At 40.8% G+C, this 25,619-nt stretch overlaps 1 protein-coding gene across 46 annotated transcripts in view; it reads left to right on the plus strand.

The window, feature by feature from the left end:
• The window catches only part of ARMH3 (armadillo like helical domain containing 3), a 185,580-nt gene that overhangs the window by 135,939 nt on the left and 24,022 nt on the right, over positions 1-25,619 (plus strand). For all 46 annotated transcript variants that reach the window (XM_081546409.1, XM_081546540.1, XM_081546534.1 and 43 more), the window contains one exon: positions 16,228-16,306. In XM_081546409.1, the coding sequence (XP_081402535.1) occupies positions 16,228-16,306 (79 nt within the window). The remainder of the gene's footprint in view (positions 1-16,227; positions 16,307-25,619) is intronic.

The following is a 25,619-nucleotide window of genomic DNA, read 5'->3' on the forward strand; positions in this document are numbered from 1 at the left end:
CAGGTTTCTCAAGAGACAGGTCAGATGGTCTGGTATTCCCATCTCTTTCAGAATTTTCCTCAGTTTATTGTGATCCACACAGTCAAAGGCTTTGGCATAGTCAATAAAGCAGAAATAGATGTTTTTCTGGAACTCTCTTGCTTTTTCGATGATCCAGCGGATATTGGCAATTTGATCTCTGGTTCCTCTGCCTTTTCTAAAACCAGCTTGAACATCTGGAAGTTCATGGTTCACGTATTGCTGAAGCCTGGCTTGGAGAATTTTGAGCATTACTTTACTAGCATGTGAGATGAGTGCAATTGTGTGGTAGTTTGAGCATTCTTTGGCATTGCCTTTCTTTGGGATTGGAACGAAGACTGACCTCTTCCAGTCCTGTGGCCACTGCTGAGTTTTCCAAATTTGCTGGCATATCGAGTGCAGCACTTTCACAGCATCACCTTTGAGGATTTGAAATAGCTCAACTGGAATTCCATCACCTCCACTAGCTTTGTTCGTAGTGATGCTTTCTAAGGCCCACTTGACTTCCCATTCCAGGATGTCTGGCTCTAGGTGAGTGATCACACCATCGTGATTATCTGGGTTGTGAAGATCTTTTTTGTACAGTTCTTCTGTGTATTCTTGCCACCTCTTCTTAATATCTTCTGCTTCTGTTAGGTCCATACCATTTCTGTCCTTTATCGAGCCCATCTTTGCATGAAATGTTCCTTTGGTATCTCTAATTTTCTTGAAGAAATCTCTAGTCTTTCCCAATCTGTTGTTTTCCTCTATTTCTTTGCACTGATTGTTGAGGAAGGCTTTCTTATCTCTCCATGCTATTCTTTGGAACTCTGCATTCAGATGGGAATATCTTTCCTTTTCTCCTTTGCTTTTCGCTTCTCTTCTCTTCCAAGCTATCTGTAAGGCCTCCTCAGACAGCCATTTTGCTTTTTTGCATTTCTTTTCCATGGGGATTTTCTTGATCCCTGTCTCCTGTACAATGTCACGAACCTCTGTCCATAGTTCATCAGGCACTCTACCAGGTTAGTTGCAATAACCTTAATTTAATTAATCTAGTAAGGCTTCTTTAGTCTGATTTAGTAAAAGTTGGGTAATAGTCTCCACCCCTATTAGAAAATGTGTCAAAACATTCTTCTCTTCCCTTCCCTGATTAACTCGTATTTTCATACTCTGCTCAAGCTCCATCTCCCTTCAGGGTGCCTTTCCTAAGTCCCCAGCTTGGTCTGATATCCGTCCTCTGCGCGCTCATGATACCTCTCGTTGACTCTTTGTCTGTCTAGCCCTTACAACATCATAATGAGATTGTCTGTCTGTGGCATGTCTATTCCACTAATCTATAAGTTCCTTGTTACCTGGGATCAGATTTCATTCACCTCCCCATTGCCTTGCATAGTACCTACACATAGTAAGTATTCACGTGTTTGTCAAACAAACTAAACTGTCACGTCATGGTCTGTGCTATCAAACCCTTAGCTTCAGACACCATAGGATTTTCTAGGACTTTGTAGGAACAGTGTTCCTTCACTAGGTGAAAAAGCAGTCAATTTGCAGAGTAGAGGAGGTAGAGAAGATAGAAGATTTCTCTCTTTCTTAAATGGTGTATACAGGATAAACAAAGTTCTAGAATCACTTTAAAACTAGATCTGTCCTTTTGGTAACATTACGTTTTCAGGAGAGGAAAAGCTTACCACTATTTCTGGTATATTGGAGAGAAAACAGATAATAACTTCTTTTTGAGCATAAAACAATTATACCCGGCCTCCTGTAGAGACAGTTTGCCAGAGCCAATAGCCTCGCCCTCCGCATGGGCTTCATTTTCTTACTCCGGGTTTCATAGACTCTCCCCTAAAGACCTTCATCTTGTTGCACTATTATGATGAATGTGTGGAACTAGCTCTTACCCCCTGCTTTACTAGCTATTACTGGAGGTGCTGTCAAAGAATCAGGTCCCAAATTTATCTTCCCATTAAGTCCTCTCCTGGGCAGCTCTGCTTGGTTCTGAGTAGTAGTCATCTAGTCTCTTCTCCTTTTCCCGCCCCCCACTGCCTTTAAATGTAAGGAAACTGCAGGCTCTGTTGCAAACAAAGAGCTATGGTAGAAAGTAAGGCTGTAAATCATTTTTACCACAGCTCTTTGTTTGCACTTGTTCTAGGCCTAGAGAGAAGTTCAAATATGTGAGTGCCTGGGTGTGCATGTGCTATAAGACCTCCATCAGTTTGGGTCACAGACCCATTCCATCTCATTTTCTCAGTAGCTGGTCATGTCTTCTCCCAGAAATGTCTTTGGGAATCTCCTCTCGATAATGAGTTAAAGACTTACAGATCTGTAAACGCAGAGGCCTTATCTACTTGTCTGTATACTGTTAACTACTCCTCCAAGTGACAGACACATGGCCTTTGATGAGTTTTTTTTTAAATGTGTTATATGATTTTGTAGTTTGTCCCCACAAGGACTCTTACAGCCATCCTCTTGTGAGAGTTTCTGTTGAATAGAAGCTCTCTGGGTCTCTAACTTAGTAGACTACCATTTAGTCAGTTTGAGGTGGGTTTTTTTTGACTCTTGTTTGTAGAAAAAAATAGGGCCAGATGTATATCAGGTACCATTTGTAAATCTAGAATGATTGATAAAGTACCAATTTCCTTTAGCAAACAGAGAATTTTGTTCAACAATAGATAGTGATTAGGTTGTTGAGAAAAATCGGACCCTTTAGATTTGGAGCTAACTCATTAATAAAGCAGATATTGAGGCTACTATTAACATTGGAAAAGCAATATTCCTCAGGAGTATTTCTTTTCCTGTAGAGAAAATGTATTGCATTATTGTTGCTGTTCAGTTGCTTAGTTATGTCCCACTCTTTGCAACCCCATGGACTGCAGCACGCCAGGCTTCCATGTTCTTCACCATCTCCCAGAATTTACTCAAACTAATGTTCATTGTGTTGATGGTGACATCCAGCCATCTCATCCTTTGTCACCCCCTTCTTCTCTTGCCCTCAATCTTTGCAGTGAAGTTTTAACTTTTCCCCTTTTCAGTGAGAAGAGATACCATCAACTTCACCTAAGCAGAATGGTTTGAAACTTTGAGCAGCTTATTTATTCTTCTTGATTTACCTGATTACTTCTTGATTTACTCAACTATCCTGTTCTCCTTTACTATCCAGCTCCCCTGCTTTTTCTCCAGCACCCATACTTTCTACCTCTCAGGGCTCCTTTCTCTAGCCAACCCCACCACCTGCCTCGACTAGTTATACTCAGGCTTCTTAGCACTAAACCACTTGTACTAGGACTTTCTGAAGGCAACAGAGCACAGCCAGAGCAGGTGAAAGAAGCCTGCTTCTTCAGAGCTGCAAAGAAAGGCAAAGCACTCCACCACAGTGGGTGGGCCAGCAGTTAGGGCGCGGAGCAAGGCATCTTGGTGGTTAGCACCTGCAGGTTCAGAGCTGACAGTGCGCTGTAATAAGATACATCTCTGTTCACTTAACTGATGTGGGCTTTATGGTAAATGTTCTCTTGCTTAATTACTTTGGCAGAGTCGCCGATTGCCTTTCCTGAGGAGTTCTAAAAGATACCCCTGGGATGGAGCATAAACCCCTTTTCATGTCTTTTAATTTCATTCTTTACTTGGAGTAGTTGAAAACCAGTATGTGATCCATATGCCCACCGTCCTTTCTGTGATGACATGAACATCAGGCCCACTCCTTTCTAGTATGGTGTCCATATGGCCCACACTGGACTAACCCAGGAATCTGGTCAGCCGTCTTCCGTTTTTATCCACGCGAGATCCCCTTTCCTCCCTCTCCACCACTGAAGTATATGCACACCTCTTCCCACTTAGTTTGGAATCCATGTGCCTGTTTTTCTTAACTATAGTATGGGATCCACAGAATATTTCCTGCTTTCTCCAGTCTAGCATGTGATTCACTAAATTATTTTCCCTCTGTTTTAGAAGTGATAGGAAAAGAAGCCTAAGTTAGTCAGTTACTTTTTTTTTTTTGCCATCCTGTCCCCCATGCTCAAAAGTTATAAATGTCTTATAATAAGTTGGTTAATTGTGCTGATGAGAATGAGGTATAATTAAAGTGTTTCAGGGTTTTGGCACATGTCAGTTTTTTTTTAAGTTCTCAGGTCACATTCCCTGTTAATTAAAAATAGATCGCTTCTTGGGGTTTTGAGCTGATCTCCACTGCCTCAGAAGTCCTTGCAGGTATGTATTAGGATTTTCTTGTATCCTGAAATAAGGTAGAAAGTCTGTTAGACATTTTCACATGGCCCATTTTGTTCCTTTATAGTCACTAATTTCTGAGAGTATAGAAGGGCCTTGCTTCTGGAGACAAGAAATCCAGGGCTAAATTACTAATTGCAAAGGGTATCAAAGGTTTGCATCCTACAGCCCTAGGAACTCTGCCAGCAACTCCTGGCCTGCCACGAGAACAAAGTAAGGGACTCTGTAGCACAGAATAATGGGATCTGAGCAGGGGGAGGCTTATCTTGTAGGTGTTTTGTCCTAGGAAAGTTTTGGAGCCTCTGTTCATTTATTGAGAGAAAGCTTTGATAAAAAGCAAGCATTTGTAAGGGGCATAGATTAAGTGCTGTCTTCTATGGAAATGTACATGGTCCATTTGACTTTTGTGGTTCCTTCGTCTCCTGTGGTTCATTTTTCTTCGTTTACTTTCATTGTGATTGTGGAAAGAGTGAAACAAAGTCAGGCTGGTATCTAAAAAGCAAGAAGGAATTCTGTTTCCCTCTCTTGGCATTGCTAGAAGAGATAATGTAGCCAAAATGTAAAGCCCATGGTATCTCACTTGGCTTAAATCTTTGGTTTGGGGCCACAGTAACTAGAAATTAGCTCATTTTTCAAGCCAAGTAGCTATAACGAATTGCATGATTTCCAGCAGGTGGTGAGGCAGAAATCTACATTGGGCAAAATCATGCATCAAGGTAGAAATCTCAAACTGCCAAAATGCGTAGTCATGCACAGCTTCAGAAAATGAGGCAACTGCCCCTCAGGCCACGTACATTTCATATACATTAACTCTTTCTTGTTTCCCTCCAGTTAATGAATTGTGAACTTTCATTTATCTAATGCAGAGACTGGAAAAATGTCCAGTAGGTGAATAACTTGCCGAGTGTGACACATGTGCTTCTCACCTAGAAATCGAGAGAGATACTGACTTAAATCATTCCCCAAGTTAAAACCTGAGGGTTACCATGGTGTAGTCTGGGACTACACCATTCACTGTTCCATTTCCTTCAGTCAGTAAGTTTATGGTGGTTTAGTTGCTAAGTTGTGTCCAATTCTTGCAACCCCAATGAGTTTATGAATACTAATAAATCAAATTCTCTTGGCCAATTTACAGACTTTGGATCATTGAATAAAGCACGCAACTAGATGCATTGGCCAGTAGCTCATCCTTCCTGATGCTTGTCAAAATGTCTTCTATAGTAAGGGTCCATTTTTGCATCTCTGGTCTTGAAAAGAATGGCCACAAAACAGCAATATAAAGAAGGGGATATTTGGCATGAAAGTGTTAAGACCTAGAACATAAAGGGTAAGTTAGAGGAAACAGGTCACTTGCTGAAGTTTTGACTAGATAGTTGAAAAGTGAAAAGGTTAAAAGGTATTCTTATTTGAGGTTTTATTTTGTTTAATGTTAATCAGCAGAGTCTCTGAGGCTTGTAATACACTGCTGTTAATAGGCATCAAGGGAAATTGCTTTTTTGTTGTTGTTGTTGTTGAATTGGATGGGCTGAAGATTCATTGACTTGATGAAGAGGGAAGCTTATTACTGCATGAAATGGGAGTATATGAGGCAATTCTGAAGGTGAAAAGAAATGTTAGTTTAAAGTTAAATAACCCAGCCTCAGAGGAACCATTTTAATCACTGCCACATACCACTCAGTCATACCTTCACCCTTTCTCAGAAGCCAGTCTTGTAACCTGTATGTTTGAAGATTTCCCAGGTTGAAGCAGGTATGAATATGATGGTTTTCTTGTCCCTTTTTTTTTCCCTTGTCTTTTTTTTTTTTGGCCATGCCATATGGCCTGTGGGATGTAAGTTCCCTGACCAGGGATCGAAGTCATGTGCCCTGCAGTCCTGCAGTGGAATCGAGGACTCCTGACCCCTGGACCATCAGGGAATTATCTTTAATTCCAGATATCTGGGAATATACTCTGTAGTACAGATGACTGGACTGCTCTTTTGGGTCTAGGAAAACAGAAACTGCTTGAAGGGGATAAGTTTTCTTTAGGGCAAGTTATGGTTATATAGGAAGACACAAAGAAAAGCTTTGGAAGGGAAACCCAACCAGATGAAGAATACTTCTCTGGTATTCAGAGAGGTTGGTGTCTTGCCCAAGGTCTTGCAGACTAGAAGTGGAGGAATCAGAATTTTAACTCAGGTCTAATGCCTCTAAAGCTTTGTTTTTTACATTATATGTATTATAATGGGAATTATTATTAATGGGAATTATTATAAAGGGAAATGATGGTGCTTTAACTGGGCCTTCCAAAAGGAAAACTGAGACTTTGGCTTTTTGGTGATGAAGAAAAATAGTATTCCACGTCCAGGAGATGGTGGAGGACAGGGAAGCCTGGCATGCTGCAGTCCATGGGTCGCAAAAAGTCAGACACAGCAACAGTGTGAAGAACACCATGTAAACAAAGCATGATATATAGGTGTACATGTTTAGCAAGTATTTGAGAGTACAGGACTATAGCTTGATGAGACGGGGCTTGAAATCCAGATGTATCAGGCTTTAGGTATTCACCCATAATCAGACCCTTTAATGTAAATCTGTGACCTTATAGGAATACTGTTGCTGCTAAGTCGCTTCAGTCGTGTCTGACTCTGTGCAGCCCCATAGACGGCAGCCCACCAGGCTCTCCCATCCCTGGGATTCTCCAGGCAAGAACACTGGAGTGGGTTGCCATTTCCTTCTCCAATGCATGAAAGTGAAAAGTGAAAGTGAAGTCACTCAGTCATGTCCGACTCTTCGAGACCCCATGGACTGCAGCCTACCAGGCTCCTCCATCCATGGGATTTTCCAGGCAAGAGTACTGGAGTGGGTGCCATTGCCTTCTCCGAATATGTGTTAGGGTGAAACTTTTAGGAATTTTCCTCATATATACTTTGTTGCATGTACCAATTATGTTCCCTCCTTCCTTGGAATCAGAGCTACAGAATCTGCCTGTAAACAACCTTTGCCTGTTTTTCTCCTTTGTGCCTGAAGAATTTACATAGCAGCTTTCAGAGACAGTCTGCTTTCTCTGATGTCTTGGTAAGGAAACAAGCACCATGTTCTGAGCTCCTGGATGAAACTACTATTTATTTATTGTTCTATAAAAGACCCTTAGAGACGTCTGTCTGTGGAAAATAGCTGGGATTGTGAGAAATTGCATGTTAGGAGGATTTACTTGAGATTTGCATTGGATATAAGGAAGAATCCACATTTTCTCCTAAGCTACACTGTCTGCATTTTTAAGGTAACATTTCCATGCATTTCCTGGGTAAGTTGGGCATTAACTATGTGTCTCAGCCATCATCTATCCAGCACTGGGGAAAAGAAAGCCACTTTGCAGAGTCATGAGTCAGAATAAGTTAAAAATGGACCAAGAAATCCCCAGCCAGTTTGTAGCTCAGCCTTGCTGTTCCATCTGTCCACTTCATTTTGCTTCAGTTTATATAAGTGACCCCTGTCTTAAGCAGTAAGAAGTTGACAGTTGCATTGGAGGGTGGCCCAGATTCTTGCCCTTAAAGGTGCTTTGGGTGCAAATCCATCCCTTACTGTGACTGACTTCAGCAATTTCCCTTTCTATGACATTGTCTATTTCTTCTCCCTTTCCCTTTTTGGAACTTTCCAATTCAGTAGCATTTAGGAGACCCAGTACCAGAGTATAATACACTCCCCAACACCTCTCCCACTCCCTACCCCTAAACAAACAAACAAAAGTTCAGGCTTACTTTTAGAAGATACTAGATTATTTTTATAAGAAATGCCAGGAAGCTTTTCCCTGACCTCCTCATATGACTTGAAAGGAAGAGAAAGCCTTACTGTCTTCAGTGACAACTTTTGTTCCTTCTTTTGGGAACAGCTGTTCATGTCTGAGTCACCTTTTTTCAGGGCTGGGGATAAAACATTTTTATTGTTGTTTTATGCTTTTGGAGAGTAGCTGGTGATCATGAACCTCCTTATTTGTGGTGAGATTGGACAAAAACCTTCCTTCGTAGACTTTAATTTATTCAGTTTTGCTAAAGGCTTGGGAATATATTGGTGAACAAAATAAATTTGGTCCCTGCTTTCATGGTGCATTCAGTTCCAGTGTGAGGAAAACTGATGGTTTGGTAAGAATTTATATTACCTTTCCCCACTAAGTTCTACCTCCAGACTCCTTCTCCTTTCCTTAGGCCTTATTTCTTTAAATCCTCTTCCTAGTCTTGGATGGATGGCTTTCTCTGAGTAATGTAGGCAGCTCCAGTCATTTTTGAAAAACAAAAAAGTAGTCAAGAGTGTTGAGACTAGGAGCATCTTCTTTCTCCCCCTTCAGTCTACCCGTAACATTTTATTCCGAGGAGTTTGTGTTCAACAGCCAGAAGTTGACGTGGTTTGACAAATGTAGACCTTTTCATCTGAAGATATCATGCATGTTGCCGGGAATTAAACTTTTCTTATTTCCGGGCAGAGTTGCTCTTCCCTGTACATGTGGCTTCCAGTGTCAGTGCCTGTATCTCTGCTCCCTCTTGTGGCACTGACCACAGAGGCTTCTCTAGAAGCTCCTTAGACTCTATCTGCTCTAATTTATGATAGTGGCCCATTGAGCTCCTTTTCCTCTTGCTACCAGCATCATGGGCATACACAAGCTCTAGGAAAGTTATCTTGGTGAGTGAAGCACTCTGGGATCTGTGAATTCTGTGTGGAATTGTTTACTAAGGAAAGCAGCTTGCTCAAGAACTGCTAGAGTCGACGATGCCTTAAGCCAAGACTGGTGTGCTGCAGTCCACGGGGTCGCAAAGGGTCGGACACAACTGGGCAACTGAACAACAATTCATATGTTGTAACTCAGACATTTAACGTGTGCAACTCGTTGTTTAATATACTCACAAGGTAATACAACTATCACCATAATCTACTTTTAGAATGTTGTCCCCCAGAAAGTTACTCAATATCCTTTTAGCAGTCCTTCCCTTAGCCCCAAGCAACCACTAATTTATTTTCCTTCTGCATAAATTTGCCTGTTCTAAACTTTTCCTGTAAATGAAATAGTACATTATGTGGCCTTTTGTGTCTGGTTTCTTTCACATAACAACTTTTTCAAGATTCATTCATATTTTAGCATTTAGCAGTACTTCGTTCCTTTTTGTGGGTGAATAATATTTAACTATAGCTATACCACACTTTATTTATCCATTTGGGTTGTTTCTACTTTTTGGATATTATGAATAATGCCACCGTGAACAATTATGTACAAGTTTTTGTGTAAACATAATGTTTTCATTCTTTTGGGCATGTAGGAGTAGAATTTCTGGGTCATAGGGTAACTCTGTGTACTAACATTTGAGGAACTGCCAAATCACTTTCCAAAGTACCATTTTACTATCCCACCAGCAACGTATAAGAGTTCTAATTTCTTCATGTCCTTGCCAACACCTGTTAACTGTCTTTTTGGTTATTATGATCCTAGTGGGTGTGAAGTGGTATTTCATGGGGGTTTTTCATCAGATACATGATTTGCAAGTATTTTCTCCCATTCTGTGGATTGTCTTTTCACTTTCTTGATAGTTGTCATTTGAAGCACAGAAGTTTTTAAAATTGACCTACTTTTTTTTTGTCACTTGTGCTTTTGTTACCCTAAGGAATCATTGCTTCATCCAAGTTCATAAAGATGTACTCTCATGTGTTCTTCTAAAAGTTTTATGGTTTTTAGATCTTATATTAAATCTGTGTTCCATTTTGAGTTAATTTTGGGGTATAGTATGTGGTTCAGCTTCATCCCTTTGCATGTAGATATTCAGTTGTTCCAGCATCATTTCCTGCAAAGATTCTTCTTTTCCAACTTGATTGTTTTGCTACCTTTGTCAAAGAGAAACCTTAGTCAGTGCATAATGGCTGTTTTCTCATTCATTGTCCACTTACACCTTCCTCTTCTTCCCTGCTCCTCCTCTCCTTTCAAGTCTCCTTTTCCAAAATACTTTGTAGCATGAGAGTTTTCCATTGGCAAAGGCTAGGTTTTGTTTGAATACCTGAAAGGCTGATATTAGATGAAAGCCAACCTCAGTATAAAAGGAATTCCTTCGCAGTCTAATGGTTAGGACTCTGTGCTTTCAGTGCTGAAGGCCCTTTTTGGATGAAATAAGTAGTGAGGGAATTAAAATCATACTTTGATCATTCATCTTCTGATAGAAAAAAACTGCCATTTCCTGTCTGGAAACCTAAAAATTTTAGACTTCAGCACGTGACAGTTGCTACCTGTTTTGACAGGTTTTGAGCAATGAAAATGAGAGAGCTACAATTAGAATGACTTAGTAGTCTCCTCCTCTCCTCCCAGATGTTCAGAAGAAATGATGGTAAATCTTTTTAGAGGTGGTGTCAGTGAGAAGGAAACCCTGAAGAAAAGAGAGAGATTCCTCCTTCATCCATAAATCTCATATCTCATTGTTCTCCCACTGAGAGCTGGTCGGGCATGAGTTTAATTCTGGGGGCTACCCCAGGTGGGGCAGCGTGAAATCACAAACCAGGTGAGCCCTGGTAGCCTACAGACTTCCTGGGGAAGGAGAAGCTAAGTATTTCAGTCACTGCAAAGGTATGTGTCACTCAGTGTGGGCTGACTTAGCCTGACTTTGGTGTTTTGTCATTTCTTGGCTGCCTCAGAACATACTTCCATTTCAACAGTATGAAGTTCTGAGCACTTGAATAGGAAGCTTCCAAACCCTGTCTGAAATGCCTTGCTAAAGAGCATGGAGGGAGAACAGCCAGTGTCAGACTGTTTTTCTTACCTCTTAGACCTAGCACCCTGCACCTGGTATCTCTAGAAAATCAGATTAGTACTCAGACTTTACAGATAACAGTCCCAAATAAACAGCAGAAAAGTAAAGCAGAGGCGTATACTGTGTCCTGTGTGGATCCTGAGTTAGAGATTATTAACTGAATTTACACTATTTCACCTGTCTCAGGTTTCTAAACAGTCCCTTAACTTGCCTGGCGGGAGACCTTCATCATTTGCAGAGATCTGAAGCTCTGGGAAGAGAATGTCACAGGTTAGGTTGGAGGATGATTTTATGTTTGTTCCAAAATACAAATTCTCAGACTGACAAATCTGTCATACTCTTAGGATAAGTTTGGCTAAACAGCATCAGCATACATGCCCTGCAGTATAAAGCATAGGGCATCCATAGACCCAGCTGATACTTGGCAGATGTAATAGTTAGAAGGGAAGGAAGTAAGTGTACTTTCTGAAGATAGTACCTTCCAATTTTCTTCTTTCTCTCCCCCATCTCCTCTCTCCTTTGATTCTTGCTCTGAGCTCCTTCCCTGTCTTTCTTTCTTCCCTCTTTTTCTTTCTCTCTCATTTCTTTCTTGCTTCCTTGCTTTCTTTCTTGGCAAGAAAATTCCTCTGATAGGAAGGGAATAGAATTACAACATCCCTATCTGTTCTATTCCCAGGGATTATTTCATTGTCCTAACCTCACCAGCTTCTCTGGATTGCCAGCTGGGCCCCAGTGGCTGCTACCATCCCATCCAGACAGGCATTAGGGTTTTTTGGAGTTCTCTGTTCTCCAAACCTAGGCATCAAAACAAAAATGCAATTCTAGTTCAGCTGAGTCAGAATTTTTTTCAAACACTTTTCAAAAAGTTTTTTACTAAGAAATTTAAAGGAAACCTTAAAAAAAAAAACCTATAAAAGCATGAAATAGATGTATTTATAGAATGCAATTTCTGTTTTCCAAAATAACTGAGGTCTGATAATAGATTGATTTGTCTATTGTATTTCCTTTCCTCACTCCCATCACTCTTGGGAGCTGAATTCTGTGACTCCAACTCTATCCTGGGTTAACTGTAAGTTAGTGCTGCTGCTAGGTTTGGTGGGATTCTCAGTTCCCTATACCTGTTCCCCCTGTCTTCTCACTGGGTTTCAGTTCAGTTGCTCAGTCGTGTCCGACTCTTTGTGACCCCATGAATCGCAGCACACCAGGCCTCCCTGTCCATCACCGACTCCTGGAGTCTACCCAAACCTATGTCCATCGAGTTGGTGATGCTATCCAACCATCTCATCCCCTGTCGTCCCCTTCTCCTCCTGCCCCCAATCCTTCCCAGCATTAGGGACTTTTCCAATGGGTCAACTCTTCTCATGAGGTGGCCAAAGTATTGGAGTTTCAGCTTCAACATCAGTCCTTCTAATGAACACCCAAGATTGATCTCCTTTAGGATGGACTGGTTGGATCTTCTTGCAGTCCAAGGGACTCTCAAGAGTCTTCTCCAACACCACAGTTCAAAAGCATCAATTCTTCGGCGCTCAGCTTTCTTCACCGTCCAACTCTCACATCCATACATGACCACTGGAAAACCCATAGCCCTGACTAGACGGACCTTTATTGGCAAAGTAATGTCTCTGCTTTTAAATATGCTATCTAGGCTGGTCATAACCTTCCTTCCAAGGAGCAAGTGTCTTTTAATTTCATGGCTGCAGTCAACATCACAAGTGATTTTGGAGCCCCAAAAAATAAAGTCTGACACTGTTTCCACTGTTTCCCCATCTACTTCCCATGAAGTGATGGGACCAGATGCCATGATCTTAGTTTTCTGAACATTGAGCTTTAAGCCAACTTTTTCACTCTCCTCTTCCACTTTCATCAAGAGGCTCTTTAGTTCTTCTTCACTTTCTGCCATAAGGGTGGTGTCATCTTCATATCTGAGGTTGTTGATATTTCTCCCAGCAATCTTGATTCCAGCTTGTGTTTCTTCCAGCCCAGTGTTTCTCATGATGTACTCTGCATATAAGTTAAATAAGCAGGGTGACAATATACAGCTTTGACATACTCCTTTTCCTATCTGGAACCAGTCTGTTGTTCCATGTCCAGTTCTAACTGTTGCTTCCTGACCTGCATACAGATTTCTCAAGAGACAGGTCAGATGGTCTGGTATTCCCATCTCTTTCAGAATTTTCCACAGTTTATTGTGATCCACACAGTCAAAGGCTTTGACATAGTCAATAAAGCAGAAATAGATGTTTTTCTGGAACTCTCTTGCTTTTTCGATGATCCCGCGGATGTTGGCAATTTGATCTCTGGTTCCTCTGCCTTTTCTAAAACCAGCTTGAACATCTGGAAGTTCACGGTTCACGTATTGCTGAAGCCTGGCTTGGAGAATTTTGAGCATTACTTTACTAGCGTGTGAGATGAGTGCAATTGTGTGGTAGTTTGAGCATTCTTTGGCATTGCCTTTCTTTTGGATTGGAATGAAAACAGACCTTTTCCAGTCCTGTGACCACTGCTGAGTTTTCCAGATTTGCTGGCATATTGAGTGCAGCACTTTCACAGCATCACCTTTGAGGATTTGAAATAGCTCAACTGGAATTCCATCACTTCCACTAGCTTTATTCGTAGTGATGCTTTCTAAGGCCCACTTGACTTCACATTCCAAGATGTCTGGCTCTAGATGAGTGATCACACCATCATGATTATCTGGGTCGTGAAGATCTTTTTTGTACAGTTCTTCCGTGTATTCTTGCCACCTCTTCCTAATATCTTCTGCTTCTGTTAGCCTCCCGGTTTTCCTTTCTGTTCCTGGACTATTGTCATCCTGCCAGTATCCTCAAACTTTGCTTTCTGAGTGAGAATAATATTTGACCCCCCCCAACTTGATCACAGTGGATATTTTGGATTTAGACCAAGCCCCACAACCTTAACTTGCAGATAATAACATCTCTACCCTTCTTGACAATCTCTTGGAAAATAAGTTACCAAAACTTGTCTCTTGTGCCTGACCCATTTCTGTCCTATTTGATTTAGTCATTCATTGAATATTTATTGAGTACCAGCTGTGTGCCAGGCACTGTGCTAGATATTTAACATTGCTTTACTATATAAATATTGCATGAATCCTCGTAAGGTTTAGTTCACTCTTTCAACAAACACTTATTGTATGCCTGCAATGTACTATTCCTAGTTACTGTGCTAAAACAGATATTATTATTCCCATTTTATCCCTCTGGCAAAATATACAGCTTCCAAAAATCATTCAGAAAAACATTGGTCAAACTGGGATTCCACACCATGATTTTCTTTTTAAATTTCTGGCTTATACTTCTGATATTTGGATTAGATTAAATTCTTTACTATCAGTAAGTTATATTAAAAGAATATATTGATTTCTATTATGCTATTATACACACATTTTAATAAACTTTATTTTGGAATAATTTTAAAATTACAGGAAAAAACGCAAAGATAATGCATAGAGTTTCTATGTGCCCCTCAACCTAGTTTCTCCCATCTTACATTACCATGGTATGTTTATCAACACTAAGAAACAGGCATTGATAACGTTACTATTAACTAAACTCTGTATTTTGTTTGGGTTTCAACAGTTTATCCTTTAATGTTCTCTTTCTGTTCCCGGATCCAATTCAGAGCATCAAGTTGCATTTAATCATATCTTACCAATGGGCTCCGGTCTATGACTCTTCCTCAAGTTTTGTTTTTCATGACCTTGACAATCTTAAGGAGTAACTGGCAAGGTATTCTCTAGAATGTAGCCCAGTGTGGGTTTGTCTGATGTTTTTCTTGTGCTTAGGTTGAGATCGTGAATTTCTGAATGTGTACGACAGAGATGAAATGTCCTTCTTACCAGACCATACCAGGGGTTACATGACATCACTGGTGATACTCACCTTCATTGCTTGGTTGAAGTAGATTTGCCAGGATTCTTTACTGTGAAGTTACTATTTTTCCCTTTTGCTACTCTATGGAGATAAGTGTAGCTTACTCTCAGTAGTAATGGGAACTAAACTCCACCTCCTAAAAAGGAGAATATCTGCACATATTATTTGAAATCGTTCTGTTAGATTTTTTTCTTTTCCCCATTAACCTCTAGTCTAAAACCTGTGTTTTTTATACTCTTCTTGTTGTTCAGTCGCTAAGTCATGTCCATCTCTTTGCAACCCTGTGAACTGTAGCACACCAGGCTTCTCTGTCCATGCTTCTCTGTCCAGCACTATCTCCTGGAGTTTGCTCAAACTCATGTCCATTGAGTCAGTGATACCATCCAACCATCTCATCCTCTGTTGCCCCGTTCTCCTCTTGCCCTCAGTTTTTCCCAGCTTCGGGGTCTTTTCCAGTAAGTCAGCTCTTCACATCAGGTGGCCAAAGTATTGGAGCTTTAGCTTCAGCATCAGTCCTCCCAATGAATATTCAGGGTTGATTTCCTTTAGGATTGGCTGGTTTGATCTCCTTGCTGTCCAAGGGACTCTGAAGAGTCTTCTCCAGCACCACAGTTTGAAAGCATAAATTCTTTGGTGCCCAGCCTTCTTTATGCTCCAGCTCTCAAATCCATACATGACTATTGGTTTTCTACTCTACCAGACAAGAAATCACAAAGATCTATACTAAAGCATTGGTTTCAGGGAAATTTATTTCAGATTTCAGAGGTTTTTAAGAGATAGATTTGATATGACTTGGTGACCCTGAAGAGGAAATGTTTGAAAACAACATTCAGATTTTGGTTTGAATGGCTGGAAATAAAATTTTGGTTCAAAATATTAACTAACAAATATGACGGTTGTAGACTTTAGGAAATCTTAGGTTCTTCAGAGCCTGTATTCAACCCACGTGTTGGTCCAGCTTCACTGAATGCCCTGTTCTCCCGAATAGGAGCAGAGCAAAGTTTTTTTTTTCCTGACTGAAACATGAGGGCCTGCTGGTGGACAGCCCCCTGAGCCCTGTTTCTCATCGAAGGATGCTAGGTTTTGACTTTTGTTTGGTTGTGAGATTTTCCCCTAGTTCATTTACAGAGCAGGCATACTTGATTCTGTTCTATGTCTAATAAATTATTAAACCTTTCCCATTTTAGAGTAATCACTTCACCCCGTGTGACCTCATGTTCATAAGAGGACAGTTACCTTCTGAGAGTCACACTCATGGTCTCATACTCTAAATCAGAGGGTAGCTGATACTTGTTTTTAACTCATTTATCCTCTTATTCCATCTGGTACTGTATTAATGTTAATTCTCTGTTTCAGAGCCATCATCAACCACTTTAACCCCAAAATTGAATCCTACGCTGCTGTGAATCACATATCCCAACTGTCGGAGGAGCAGGTAAGCCACTACTTTCCTCAGAGTGGCTCTAGTTGGTGGCCAGCATCAAGTCCTCTCAGATGTCAGAGGGATTCTGTGACTGAGCTTCTAGTGGGAGTGGCAAGTGCCAGGCTGCTAAGAGGAATTAGTAAGGGATTTGTTAATAGTACTTTAATTAGAATGATGGCTTCTGCTTTTGTGCCATATGAAGGGTTCATTTGATTATGTAAAAGATAATGTAGGTGAAATTTTGGTGAATTGTTATTTTAGTGTGGGTGATAAGGCATTTCTTTTTTTTTAATTTTAGGCAGAGAGTCATTTTGACTTTTGAAAATAAGAAATGAAAACTTAGAAATGGTTAAAACTGACAGTTAGAAAAACCCTGAGTTCAGCTTAATTTGATGTAGTTTGGCTCCTTAAAATATGAGCCCCCCCTTAGGGCAGATTTACCTTAGAATTGAGTTCTGTATGCCTTGAGCAATTATTTCTGAGCAGGTTTTTCTGTGGTATGAACTGTGGCACATGCAGATAGTGTTGTGTGTTCATTTTCCTTGAGTCTGGCCTGATTTCCTCTTTTCCCAAGGAAAAGAGCCCTTGGCTCTGCATTATATAAAAGTAAGATGGGGCTTTAGCGTAGCACGGTATCGAACTTAATGTTTCAGAACAAGACTTTGAATCTTGTTTTCAGAAGCACGAAATGAGACATATATTCATACAGTCTCCCTTCCTTCTCACCCTACTCCCAAGTTGAAGGGCCTGGGTATTCACGAGGTGAGAATCCAGATATAGGCTCCAAACCAATTAAAAAAACAAAATCGCCTATGCTCTGCTTTCCCTTTTTTGGCCTTTGCATCAGTGTAACCCTTCTGTGAGCCTCTTGCTGGCAGGGCCAGCTAGCCAGCTGTGGTGTGATTGTGTGGTCAGTGTTCCTAAAAGCTATTCCACTGGCCAAATGAGGCACCAAAGCAAGCCTTTGCCTAACAGACAGCTTCTCAGTATTCCCACCAGTGGCTCTTTCCTCAGCCAGATGGATAGGACTCAATTAGTCTATCAGTTATTCCCTTTGACATATTTATTCTCCTTTGTGAGGCCAGCTGTGGGAATCCATCCTCTTATTTAAACCACTTTGATAAATGGCTTTCATTTTCTTTTTTCCTCTTCTGCCTATGGAGCAGCCCTAAGTCCTGTTCAGGACTTTGATGCCACTGCTCTTTGTGAGGTGCTTCAACATCCTACCTTTTTCTTGTTGAACCAGTTCAGATCAGTTTTGTTATATCGTTTTTATGCAAAAGAATTCAACATCTTGAGCTTTGTATAGTGAAAGAAAGGGTACCTTTCCTATCACAGTGAGCTCTGTTTAGTCTAAAAGCTTTTTTTTTTTTTAAAAAAAAAAGAGGAAGACACATTTTTTCCCAGTCAGCCACGTGCAGTATTCATCCCCCAGCAGCTTGGGAAGGTCAGGCTGAAATCTTTCTACAGCAGTAGCAGCCACAGACCAATAATAAAAATCCATTCTGTCACATGAGGCAATCTGGAAAAGGATGATTAGCAAGCACGTGTCCTCACCCCCCTCCAGCTTCTTTCAGAGTCAAATGAAGTAATGAAAGTGCCTCTCAGAAAGCATCCACAAACCAGAGATGAGGCGACTTCTATAGAGTGGGAGAATACACAGCCCTATTTGAAAATGAGGAAGGGGAAGCAGCTCTCAAAGATTTCTTTTCTTAATATAATAAATAGTATTGCATATCTGCCTTGTACAAAGAGTGGTGCTGGGTAGTAGGGATCAGTAGTGAATAATCTAAGTGTAGTCCTTACTGTCATGGAGTTTGTGTATACTCACCTCTCTTAACAATCCTTTTCATTTGGGTAGTGGAGGAAGGATGATTGTATTCTGGGACCGTTTCTGAAACTGCCCTCAAAACAGTTGTTGCTTCTCTTCCCTAACTGACTCTGAAGGGCAATAAATGACAGCATTAGAGTACACTTGGTTTTATTTTCAGCACTACCAGGTTAGAAGTATTTTGACTCCTTGTTAATCTCCAGCATGTATTGGAGCACTTCTCTCCCTTCACTTAATGCTGATATCACTAATGTTAAGTGTATTCACAGCTCCCTAAAGAACTGGGTTTGGGATGCAATAGCCCCTGCAGGGACTTCCCTTTCAGTCAAGTGGTTAAGACTCCGCACTTCCAATGCAGGAGGCACGGGTTTGATTCCTTGTCAGGAAACTAAGATCCCACAGGCCACATGGCCCCCCCAAAAAAAGAAAAATAGGACCCTCAGTTGTTAGCAGCAAACTAAGTAGAAAGAAGAAATTGGGAGCTTAATCCCCAAGTAGATTCTAAAGTACTATTAAAGTAAACCTAAAGACCATGGATAGGCGTTAACTGGGGTTTATTGAGCTTAGTAAGACAGCAGATAAAAGAGGGCTCTTTGCTAGATCTGCCTGCTCAGGCTGCCATTTTCTTCTGGCAAGAGATTTATGACTTTTTGAATTCTGACAACCCCCAGACACATTCTAGCAATCTGTTTGAGGCATTTCAAGATGATGCTTGTAAATCCATTATTGCCTATCAAACAGAGCCCAATCTCTCACACTGGGGTTTATTTTCAGAAGTCCAGATGATAGATGACATTTTTTGTTACTTCTCATTGGCTTCATGGAGGGCAAAGTTTTTTAATCAGTTAATACCCTCAGTGTGACTGAATGGTCATGCATTTTCTCATGTAATAAACTGCATGCATTTTTATATTGTACACACAGGAGTCATATTTGTCTGGGGTTGATTGTGAACCTTGTACATATTAACTCTTTTTGTGTGCAGGTGGTAAAATATACATAAAATTTACCAATTGAACAATGTTGAAGTGTACAGTTCAGTGGTGTTTAGTACCTTCACATTGTTGTAACCATCACTGCTATCCATCTCCAGAACTTTTTCATCATTGCATGCTGAAATGCTATACCCATAAAACAGTAACTCCTCGCTTCCCCTCCCCCCAGCCCCTGGTAATCACTCTTCTACTGTTTGTCTCTATGTGGTAGCCTGGCAGGCTACAGTCCATGCGGCCGCAAAAGAGTTGGACACAGCTTAACAACAAAACTTATTGTTGTTAAACAACAATCTGACTAACGGTCTCACAGAAAGTAGAATCATACAATATTTGTCCTTTTGTATATGGAGAAAGAAATGGCAATCAGTTCCAGTTTTCTTGCCTGGAGAATCCCATGGAGAGGAGCCTTGCAGGCTACAGTCCATAGAGTTGCAAAGAGTCAGACACAACTGGAGTGACTTAGCCTGCTCATATCTGGTTTATTTCTTTTAGCATAATGTCTTCAATGTTGTAGCATGCATCAGAATTTCATTCCTTTCGAAGGTGAATGATATCCCATTGATGTGTATAGCACATTTTGTTTATCCTCTGTCCATTGATGGACATTTGGGTTGCTTCCACCTTGTGGCTACTGTGAAGAATGCTGTGAAATTGGTGTTTGAGTCCCTGCTTTCAGTTCTTTTGTGTATATACCCAGAAGTGGAACTGCTGGATCAAATGGGAATTAATTCTGTGTTTAATTTTTTGAGAAGCTATCATAGTGTTTCCCATGTTGGTCGCACCTACAATATAAAATTATTCCAATTTTTCCTGTTTTTTGATAATAGCCATCCTAATGAGGGTGAGGTAGTATCTCATTATGGCTTTAATTGTTATTTCCCTAATCATTATTAATGTTGAGCATCCTTTTACATGTTAATTGACCACTCTTTATCTTCTTTGGAGAAATTCTATTCAAGCCCCTTGCCCATTTTTTAACTGGATTGTTTGGATTTTTGTTGCTGAGTTTTAGGAATTCTTTATATACTCTATAGATATTTATCCGTCATCAAGACATGTTATTTGCAAACATTTTCTCCCATTCTGTGGGTTGCCTTTTATAGTTTTAGCTTTTACATTTAGGTCTTTGATTCATTTTAAATTAATTTTTGTATATGGTGTTTGGTAGGGCACTTTGACCTCTTTTTGTATTTCACATATCTTTATGAATAAAGTTTATGGAGAAGGTAAAACTTGCTTTTCCAAGAACTGTGAAACTATTCTCAGTTTATTCCCTTCTGGATTGGCTTGTCTTTAGTACATCTTATAAAAATTGTCCTTCAAGGCCCTTGCCCACCATTAGCTGGGATTTAGCTCCTTCTCTTCTCGGTATGGCTTGTTGGTAAGCATCTATCTCTTGCCGGTAGAATCATTTGTTATGATCCTGTCCCTACCAGTGACATCCACTCTGATTCTCATTTTCCCACGAGGATAGCTGAGTCTCACTCTCACAACCTGCAGGATTCTCATAGATAAATCCCAGTGACCGTTTTGTTTCTACTAAATAAATGTGGATGGGAGGGATTTAAGAGAAACTCTGGGCCCCAGCCTAAGTCTTGGGTTTGGATACTTTGAGGATATTTTGTCTTGATGATTCAGTGCTCCCTTCAGGTAAATATGTTGGAATAGAAGAGCTCTTCAGGGGGTTCTCCTCCTTTTCTTGTCCTTCTTTAAACTCTGATATACTCCGTCTCCTTCATTCCTGTTTCGAATTAAGAAAAAAATTTATTATTGCTGGCTACATCCTGCTAGAAATGGATCTACACACTAGTTCATCGGGGGTTTTTTTGTTTTTAACCCATCGGTTTTTTAATCCAAAGTCCAAGCATAGGCTTTAGAAAATTATTGCACCCTCTGAAATTGTGCAAAATTATGCATATGTCCTTTTTTTTTCCCCCTTGAAAAGGGTCCATCTTTCTTAAAATTCTCAACCAGTCTTTGGCCCCTTCAACATACAAAGTTTTGTGGAAAATCACTGGCTTAGTTGTCTTGAATAGTACCTCATACTTTCCTTGACCCCACAGCCATCAGACCTTTGAAAATGTCTTTGAGGATCTAAAGCTTCTTTTAGACTATTTGCAATTTATTTTGGTTTGCAAATGCTATGACATTGACTTTTATCAGCTCTAATTTCCTTATACCAAAGAGGGCTTCATAGCAGAACTTGACAGAAAGATTCTCTAGAGCCCTGAGTATCTAGAGAACATAGTGACAATTTAGCATTCAAGATAAAACCTTCTCTGATCACCTGATTCCTTAAGCTTTCAGTTTCACTCATGACCAGTTTTGTGCTATTGAAATATCCTATTGGAAAGCAAGTAAGTGATTGGCCCACTCTTAACTTTCTTCAATCTTCATTCAGTTCTCAGTATTTTAGCATTTAATGCTTTGTGCTTCAGATCATCCTAGGCATTTGAGGGATACAGAAGTATGATAAAGAGCCTTTGTTCTCAAAGGGTAAAATAAGTGTGAAAGATGGCTTAAAGCAGCTTAGTGTCAATAGCTGACCAGTACTAGCAATAGGATCTGTAGGTTCCTGTTAGAGAAAGATCTCTGTGGGTTGTGGTGGTGGAAAGGCCATGTGGAAGAGAGAAGAATTGAGTTCGGCCTTGAAAGGGGAAGGATAGGAATTGGACAAATAGAGAGGCATAGATTGTAAAATATCCTCAAAGCCAGGACCTGAAAAGGACAGAAAGAGTGGGAAGAGTCCCAGAGTTTCTCTGCCTTGTCCTCGGGTCCCAGGGCACCCAGGGACTGGTTGACTTAGATGTATAATTCAGTCATTTAAATTGTTAGCACATCTTCCATAATCCCTAGTGTATCGACTCTCATCCCTGTCCCAATTATACCGCCTTTGGTTCAGTTCACAAGCATTCATCAAAGGTCTGGTATGAGCCACCCTCAATGCTAGTAGGCATATTATTAGACCTACTAAGCAAACCTAGCTCTCTCTTTTTTTTCCTGGTATAACAAATATAGCAAACACATACAACAAAACACATAACATACAAACACATATAACAGAATTTACCATCTTAACCATTCTTAACTGTACACTACAGTAGTGTTAATATGTACATTGTTGTGCAGTTATCTCTAGAAATTTCTCATCTTTCAAAACTGAAACTGTTTATTGAACAACTTCCCTTCCCTGCCCTCTGCCTTGCAGAATTAAACAAAAAATGCTTCATATGTGATTGAGTGAAAGTTACATTGGAAGCTGAGTATTTATTTTCATCTATTAGTAATCTTTCTAATAACCCTTTTTGATTTTCTCCTGATCCTAAGATAAGAATCACTATAAATAACTGCTGGGTGTTTAGAAATCCTAATGAAATCCAGCTTTATTTTCCCAGAGAAGAGTGAGATACTAACAAGAGGAGAGTCCTAGTTTGTGAGGCAAACACTGTTGGGGTGCCTGGGTGGCACCTGTTATTTGTGAACATCTAGGAGGAAACACATAAAGATCTTTGGGAGATATCCTAAAAGCTTCAAGACTTATGAGGAAAGTCGAGCCTGGTACTTCAACTTTAGAGTTGTTGGCCATTTCGGTTGTTAGTAAATGTTTAACAGCTGGTAGGAGGGTAAGTGCTTGGCTGCTACTGCTGCTAAGTCGCGTCAGTCGTGTCCGACTCTGTGCGACCCCACAGACGGCAGCCCACCAGGCTCCGCCGTCCCTGGGATTCTCCAGGCAAGAATACTGGAGTGGGTTGCCATTTCCCTCTCCAATGCATGAAAGTGAAAAGTGAAAGTTAAGTTGCTCAATCGTGTTCGACCCTTAGCGACCCCATGGACTGCAGCCTACCAGGCTCCTCCGTCCATGGGATTTTCCAGGCAAAAGTACTGGAGTGGGGTGCCGTTGCCTTCTCCGAAGTGCTTGGAGGGGGCTGATTTGTAGTTCTGAGGACAAATACTCCCACCATAGCTACCAGTGTGAAGCCAGGTGGCTCTCACAGTGCTTAAAAATTTAACAGTTCACTCTCACAGGCCAAGCATATGTCAGCCAGCTCCAGCACACCACTGGTTGTTGAGGAAGACTGGCTGCTACTGCTACAAGGCAGGGCTTTCCATGCAGAAAGTGAGCGTGGGTCACTTTCCCCATGGGAGCCACCTATATTGCCTCCCAAAGCAGTCAAGACCTCTGAGCAGCCTACTTTGAGAGCCCTTGTGATATTTTCTCATCTTAAAACATAGCATTGGCCGTCAGGCAAGGCAGCCTTGGCAGAGACATATGCTAGAGCTGAGATTTAAGACTCTCATGATAGCCATAACTCAGTTTCCTGTACTTGGCATTGTTTTTGTACAACAGCCTATAGTTTTGCAGTCTCTCTAAGCCTGAGTGATGGTTGCCATGGGAACTCTTAGTGAGTACGAGCATGTGACACAAGCATTGACTGTCTGACCCTGCCTCTCTTTTCTGTCTTTGTTTAGATTCTGGCATTTTGAGTGACCTAATTGGCAGGAAAAAAAGTTTGATATGAGTTATTTGTTCACTGGACTCACTAACGCAAGAAAGACACAAAGTCAGAGGCAAAGGGATTTTCCTACAAGCTGTTTAACCTTGGAAATCAACTTTCTGTTACATAGGGCATCTTGAGAAGGTCCATTTAGGAAGGTTAGCTGGTTATGTGCTGCTAGGATATTTACTCTCTTACTTGGACCAAGAGGTAAGCTGCACTACCAGATCAGGGGGAAAAGGGTCTTGGATTTTAGCTCCTCTGAATAGGGAAGAAAGTATCTTGGATTTAAAAAGGACACAAATAGGTAAAAGGAACAACTAGGAGTTTTTGACTAGGCACTTTTACTTAGGCTTTTTACTTAATTTAATCAATTATCTGAGGTAGATACAATTATCCTCATTTTATAGATGAGGATACTGAAGAGACTAAGTAGTTTGTCCAAGATCATACAGCTGCTAGTGATAAAGCCATAATGTGAACCTAGGTCAGTCTGACACCAAAGTCTGAGCTTTTTCATCTACTGAAACATGCAAGACAACTAGAGTCTGTTAGGTATTCCAAAGGAAGAGGCAAGTCAGGATAGGAAGGTGGAGGGAGAAGCAGACAGAACAGGGGTAACAGGACTCATTTCTAGGGGGTGGGGAAAGAATCCCAGTTTGGAAAAGGCCCATTCAGTTAAGGAAAGAAAGTACTGAACAGGGACCTGGAGAGTTTGCCTGCCAGTTAGGCAGCAGTGCCTCAGTAGAGGCTCCTGGCATGGTATGATAACTTTATAAATGAGGGAAAAGTCTCTTTATCCCATCCAAGAATGTCAGCAAAGTCACTATGAAAAATAAAGCTTTTCCACACACCCAAGGAAGATGATGAATTTTTAAAAAGTTTTTATGAACTTATTTCTTTTAAAGATGATATATATTTGTGGGTCAAAATCTAAAACATAGCACACTGAATTGTAACTGTTTTTAAAGTGGTAGTTCCATTTTTTTTTTTTTTTTAAATAGCAAAGTGAAGATTCAAAATTAATGTCCCTCAGCCAAGCTAGATGAATGCAGAGGTCACTGGTGAAGAGCTTAACTTATTATTCCTTTCTGCCACTGTCAGTATTTCCTCCAGTTAAGTGTGAATTTTGAAATGCCCATCACATAAACTTCCGGTCTTGCTCAATCAGACTTCATTGTCGGTAAAGCTTCTTTGGCAGTGCATGGGAGAAATAGCACTGGAGCTCGTAGGAATTCCAGTAGTTACCAACTTTTCAAGAGGTTTCAGGATACAGCTGCTGCTGCTGCTGCTAAGTCGCTGCAGTCGTGTCTGACTCTGTGCGACCCCATAGACGGCAGCCCACCAGGCTCCGCCGTCCCTGGGATTCTCCAGGCAAGAACACTGGAGTAGGTTGCCATTTCCTTCTCCAGTGCATGAAAGTGAAAAGTTAAAGTGAAGTCACTCAGTCGTATCTGACTCTTAGCGACCCCATGGACTGCAGCCTACCAGGCTCCTCCGTCCATGGGATTTTCCAGGCAAGAGTACTGGAGTGGGGTGCCATCGCCTTCTCCTCAGGATACAGCAGGCCTTGTTTTAAGCTAAGAAGGCTCTTCATCCCAGTCATTAGATATAAAGATAGCAAGCACTTTACTCTTCAGTTTGTTTTCTAGCCACCTCCTTCCTTCCAAATAGACCTTCTGGTACTTTTGTTTTATTTCCATTGCAACTTCTTTCCTAGAAGGTAGCTCAAAACTCTTTTAAGATATGCTTGGAAAAGCATGGTTTGCCACTGTTATAGTAACTTTGGAGGCCAAAAGTGTCACTATGCAAGCTGTTCTCTTCTGTTATAGGCTGTGTAACTGGAAATGTTTTTGCTAAGTACCATAACAGCACTTTGACCTTTCACAGTGATCCTCCTCAAAGGAAGTTACAATCTTAAAAATGACCCACCCAACTAGGAGGAAAACTGTGTTTAGCCCACAAATGGGATTTCTGGTGAAGAATTCTGTTAGGGAGGGACA

Source organism: Giraffa tippelskirchi, chromosome 2 (assembly GCF_054371585.1).
Source record: "Giraffa tippelskirchi isolate mGirTip1 chromosome 2, T2T-mGirTip1v1.2.pri, whole genome shotgun sequence".
Lineage (NCBI taxonomy): Eukaryota > Metazoa > Chordata > Mammalia > Artiodactyla > Giraffidae > Giraffa > Giraffa tippelskirchi.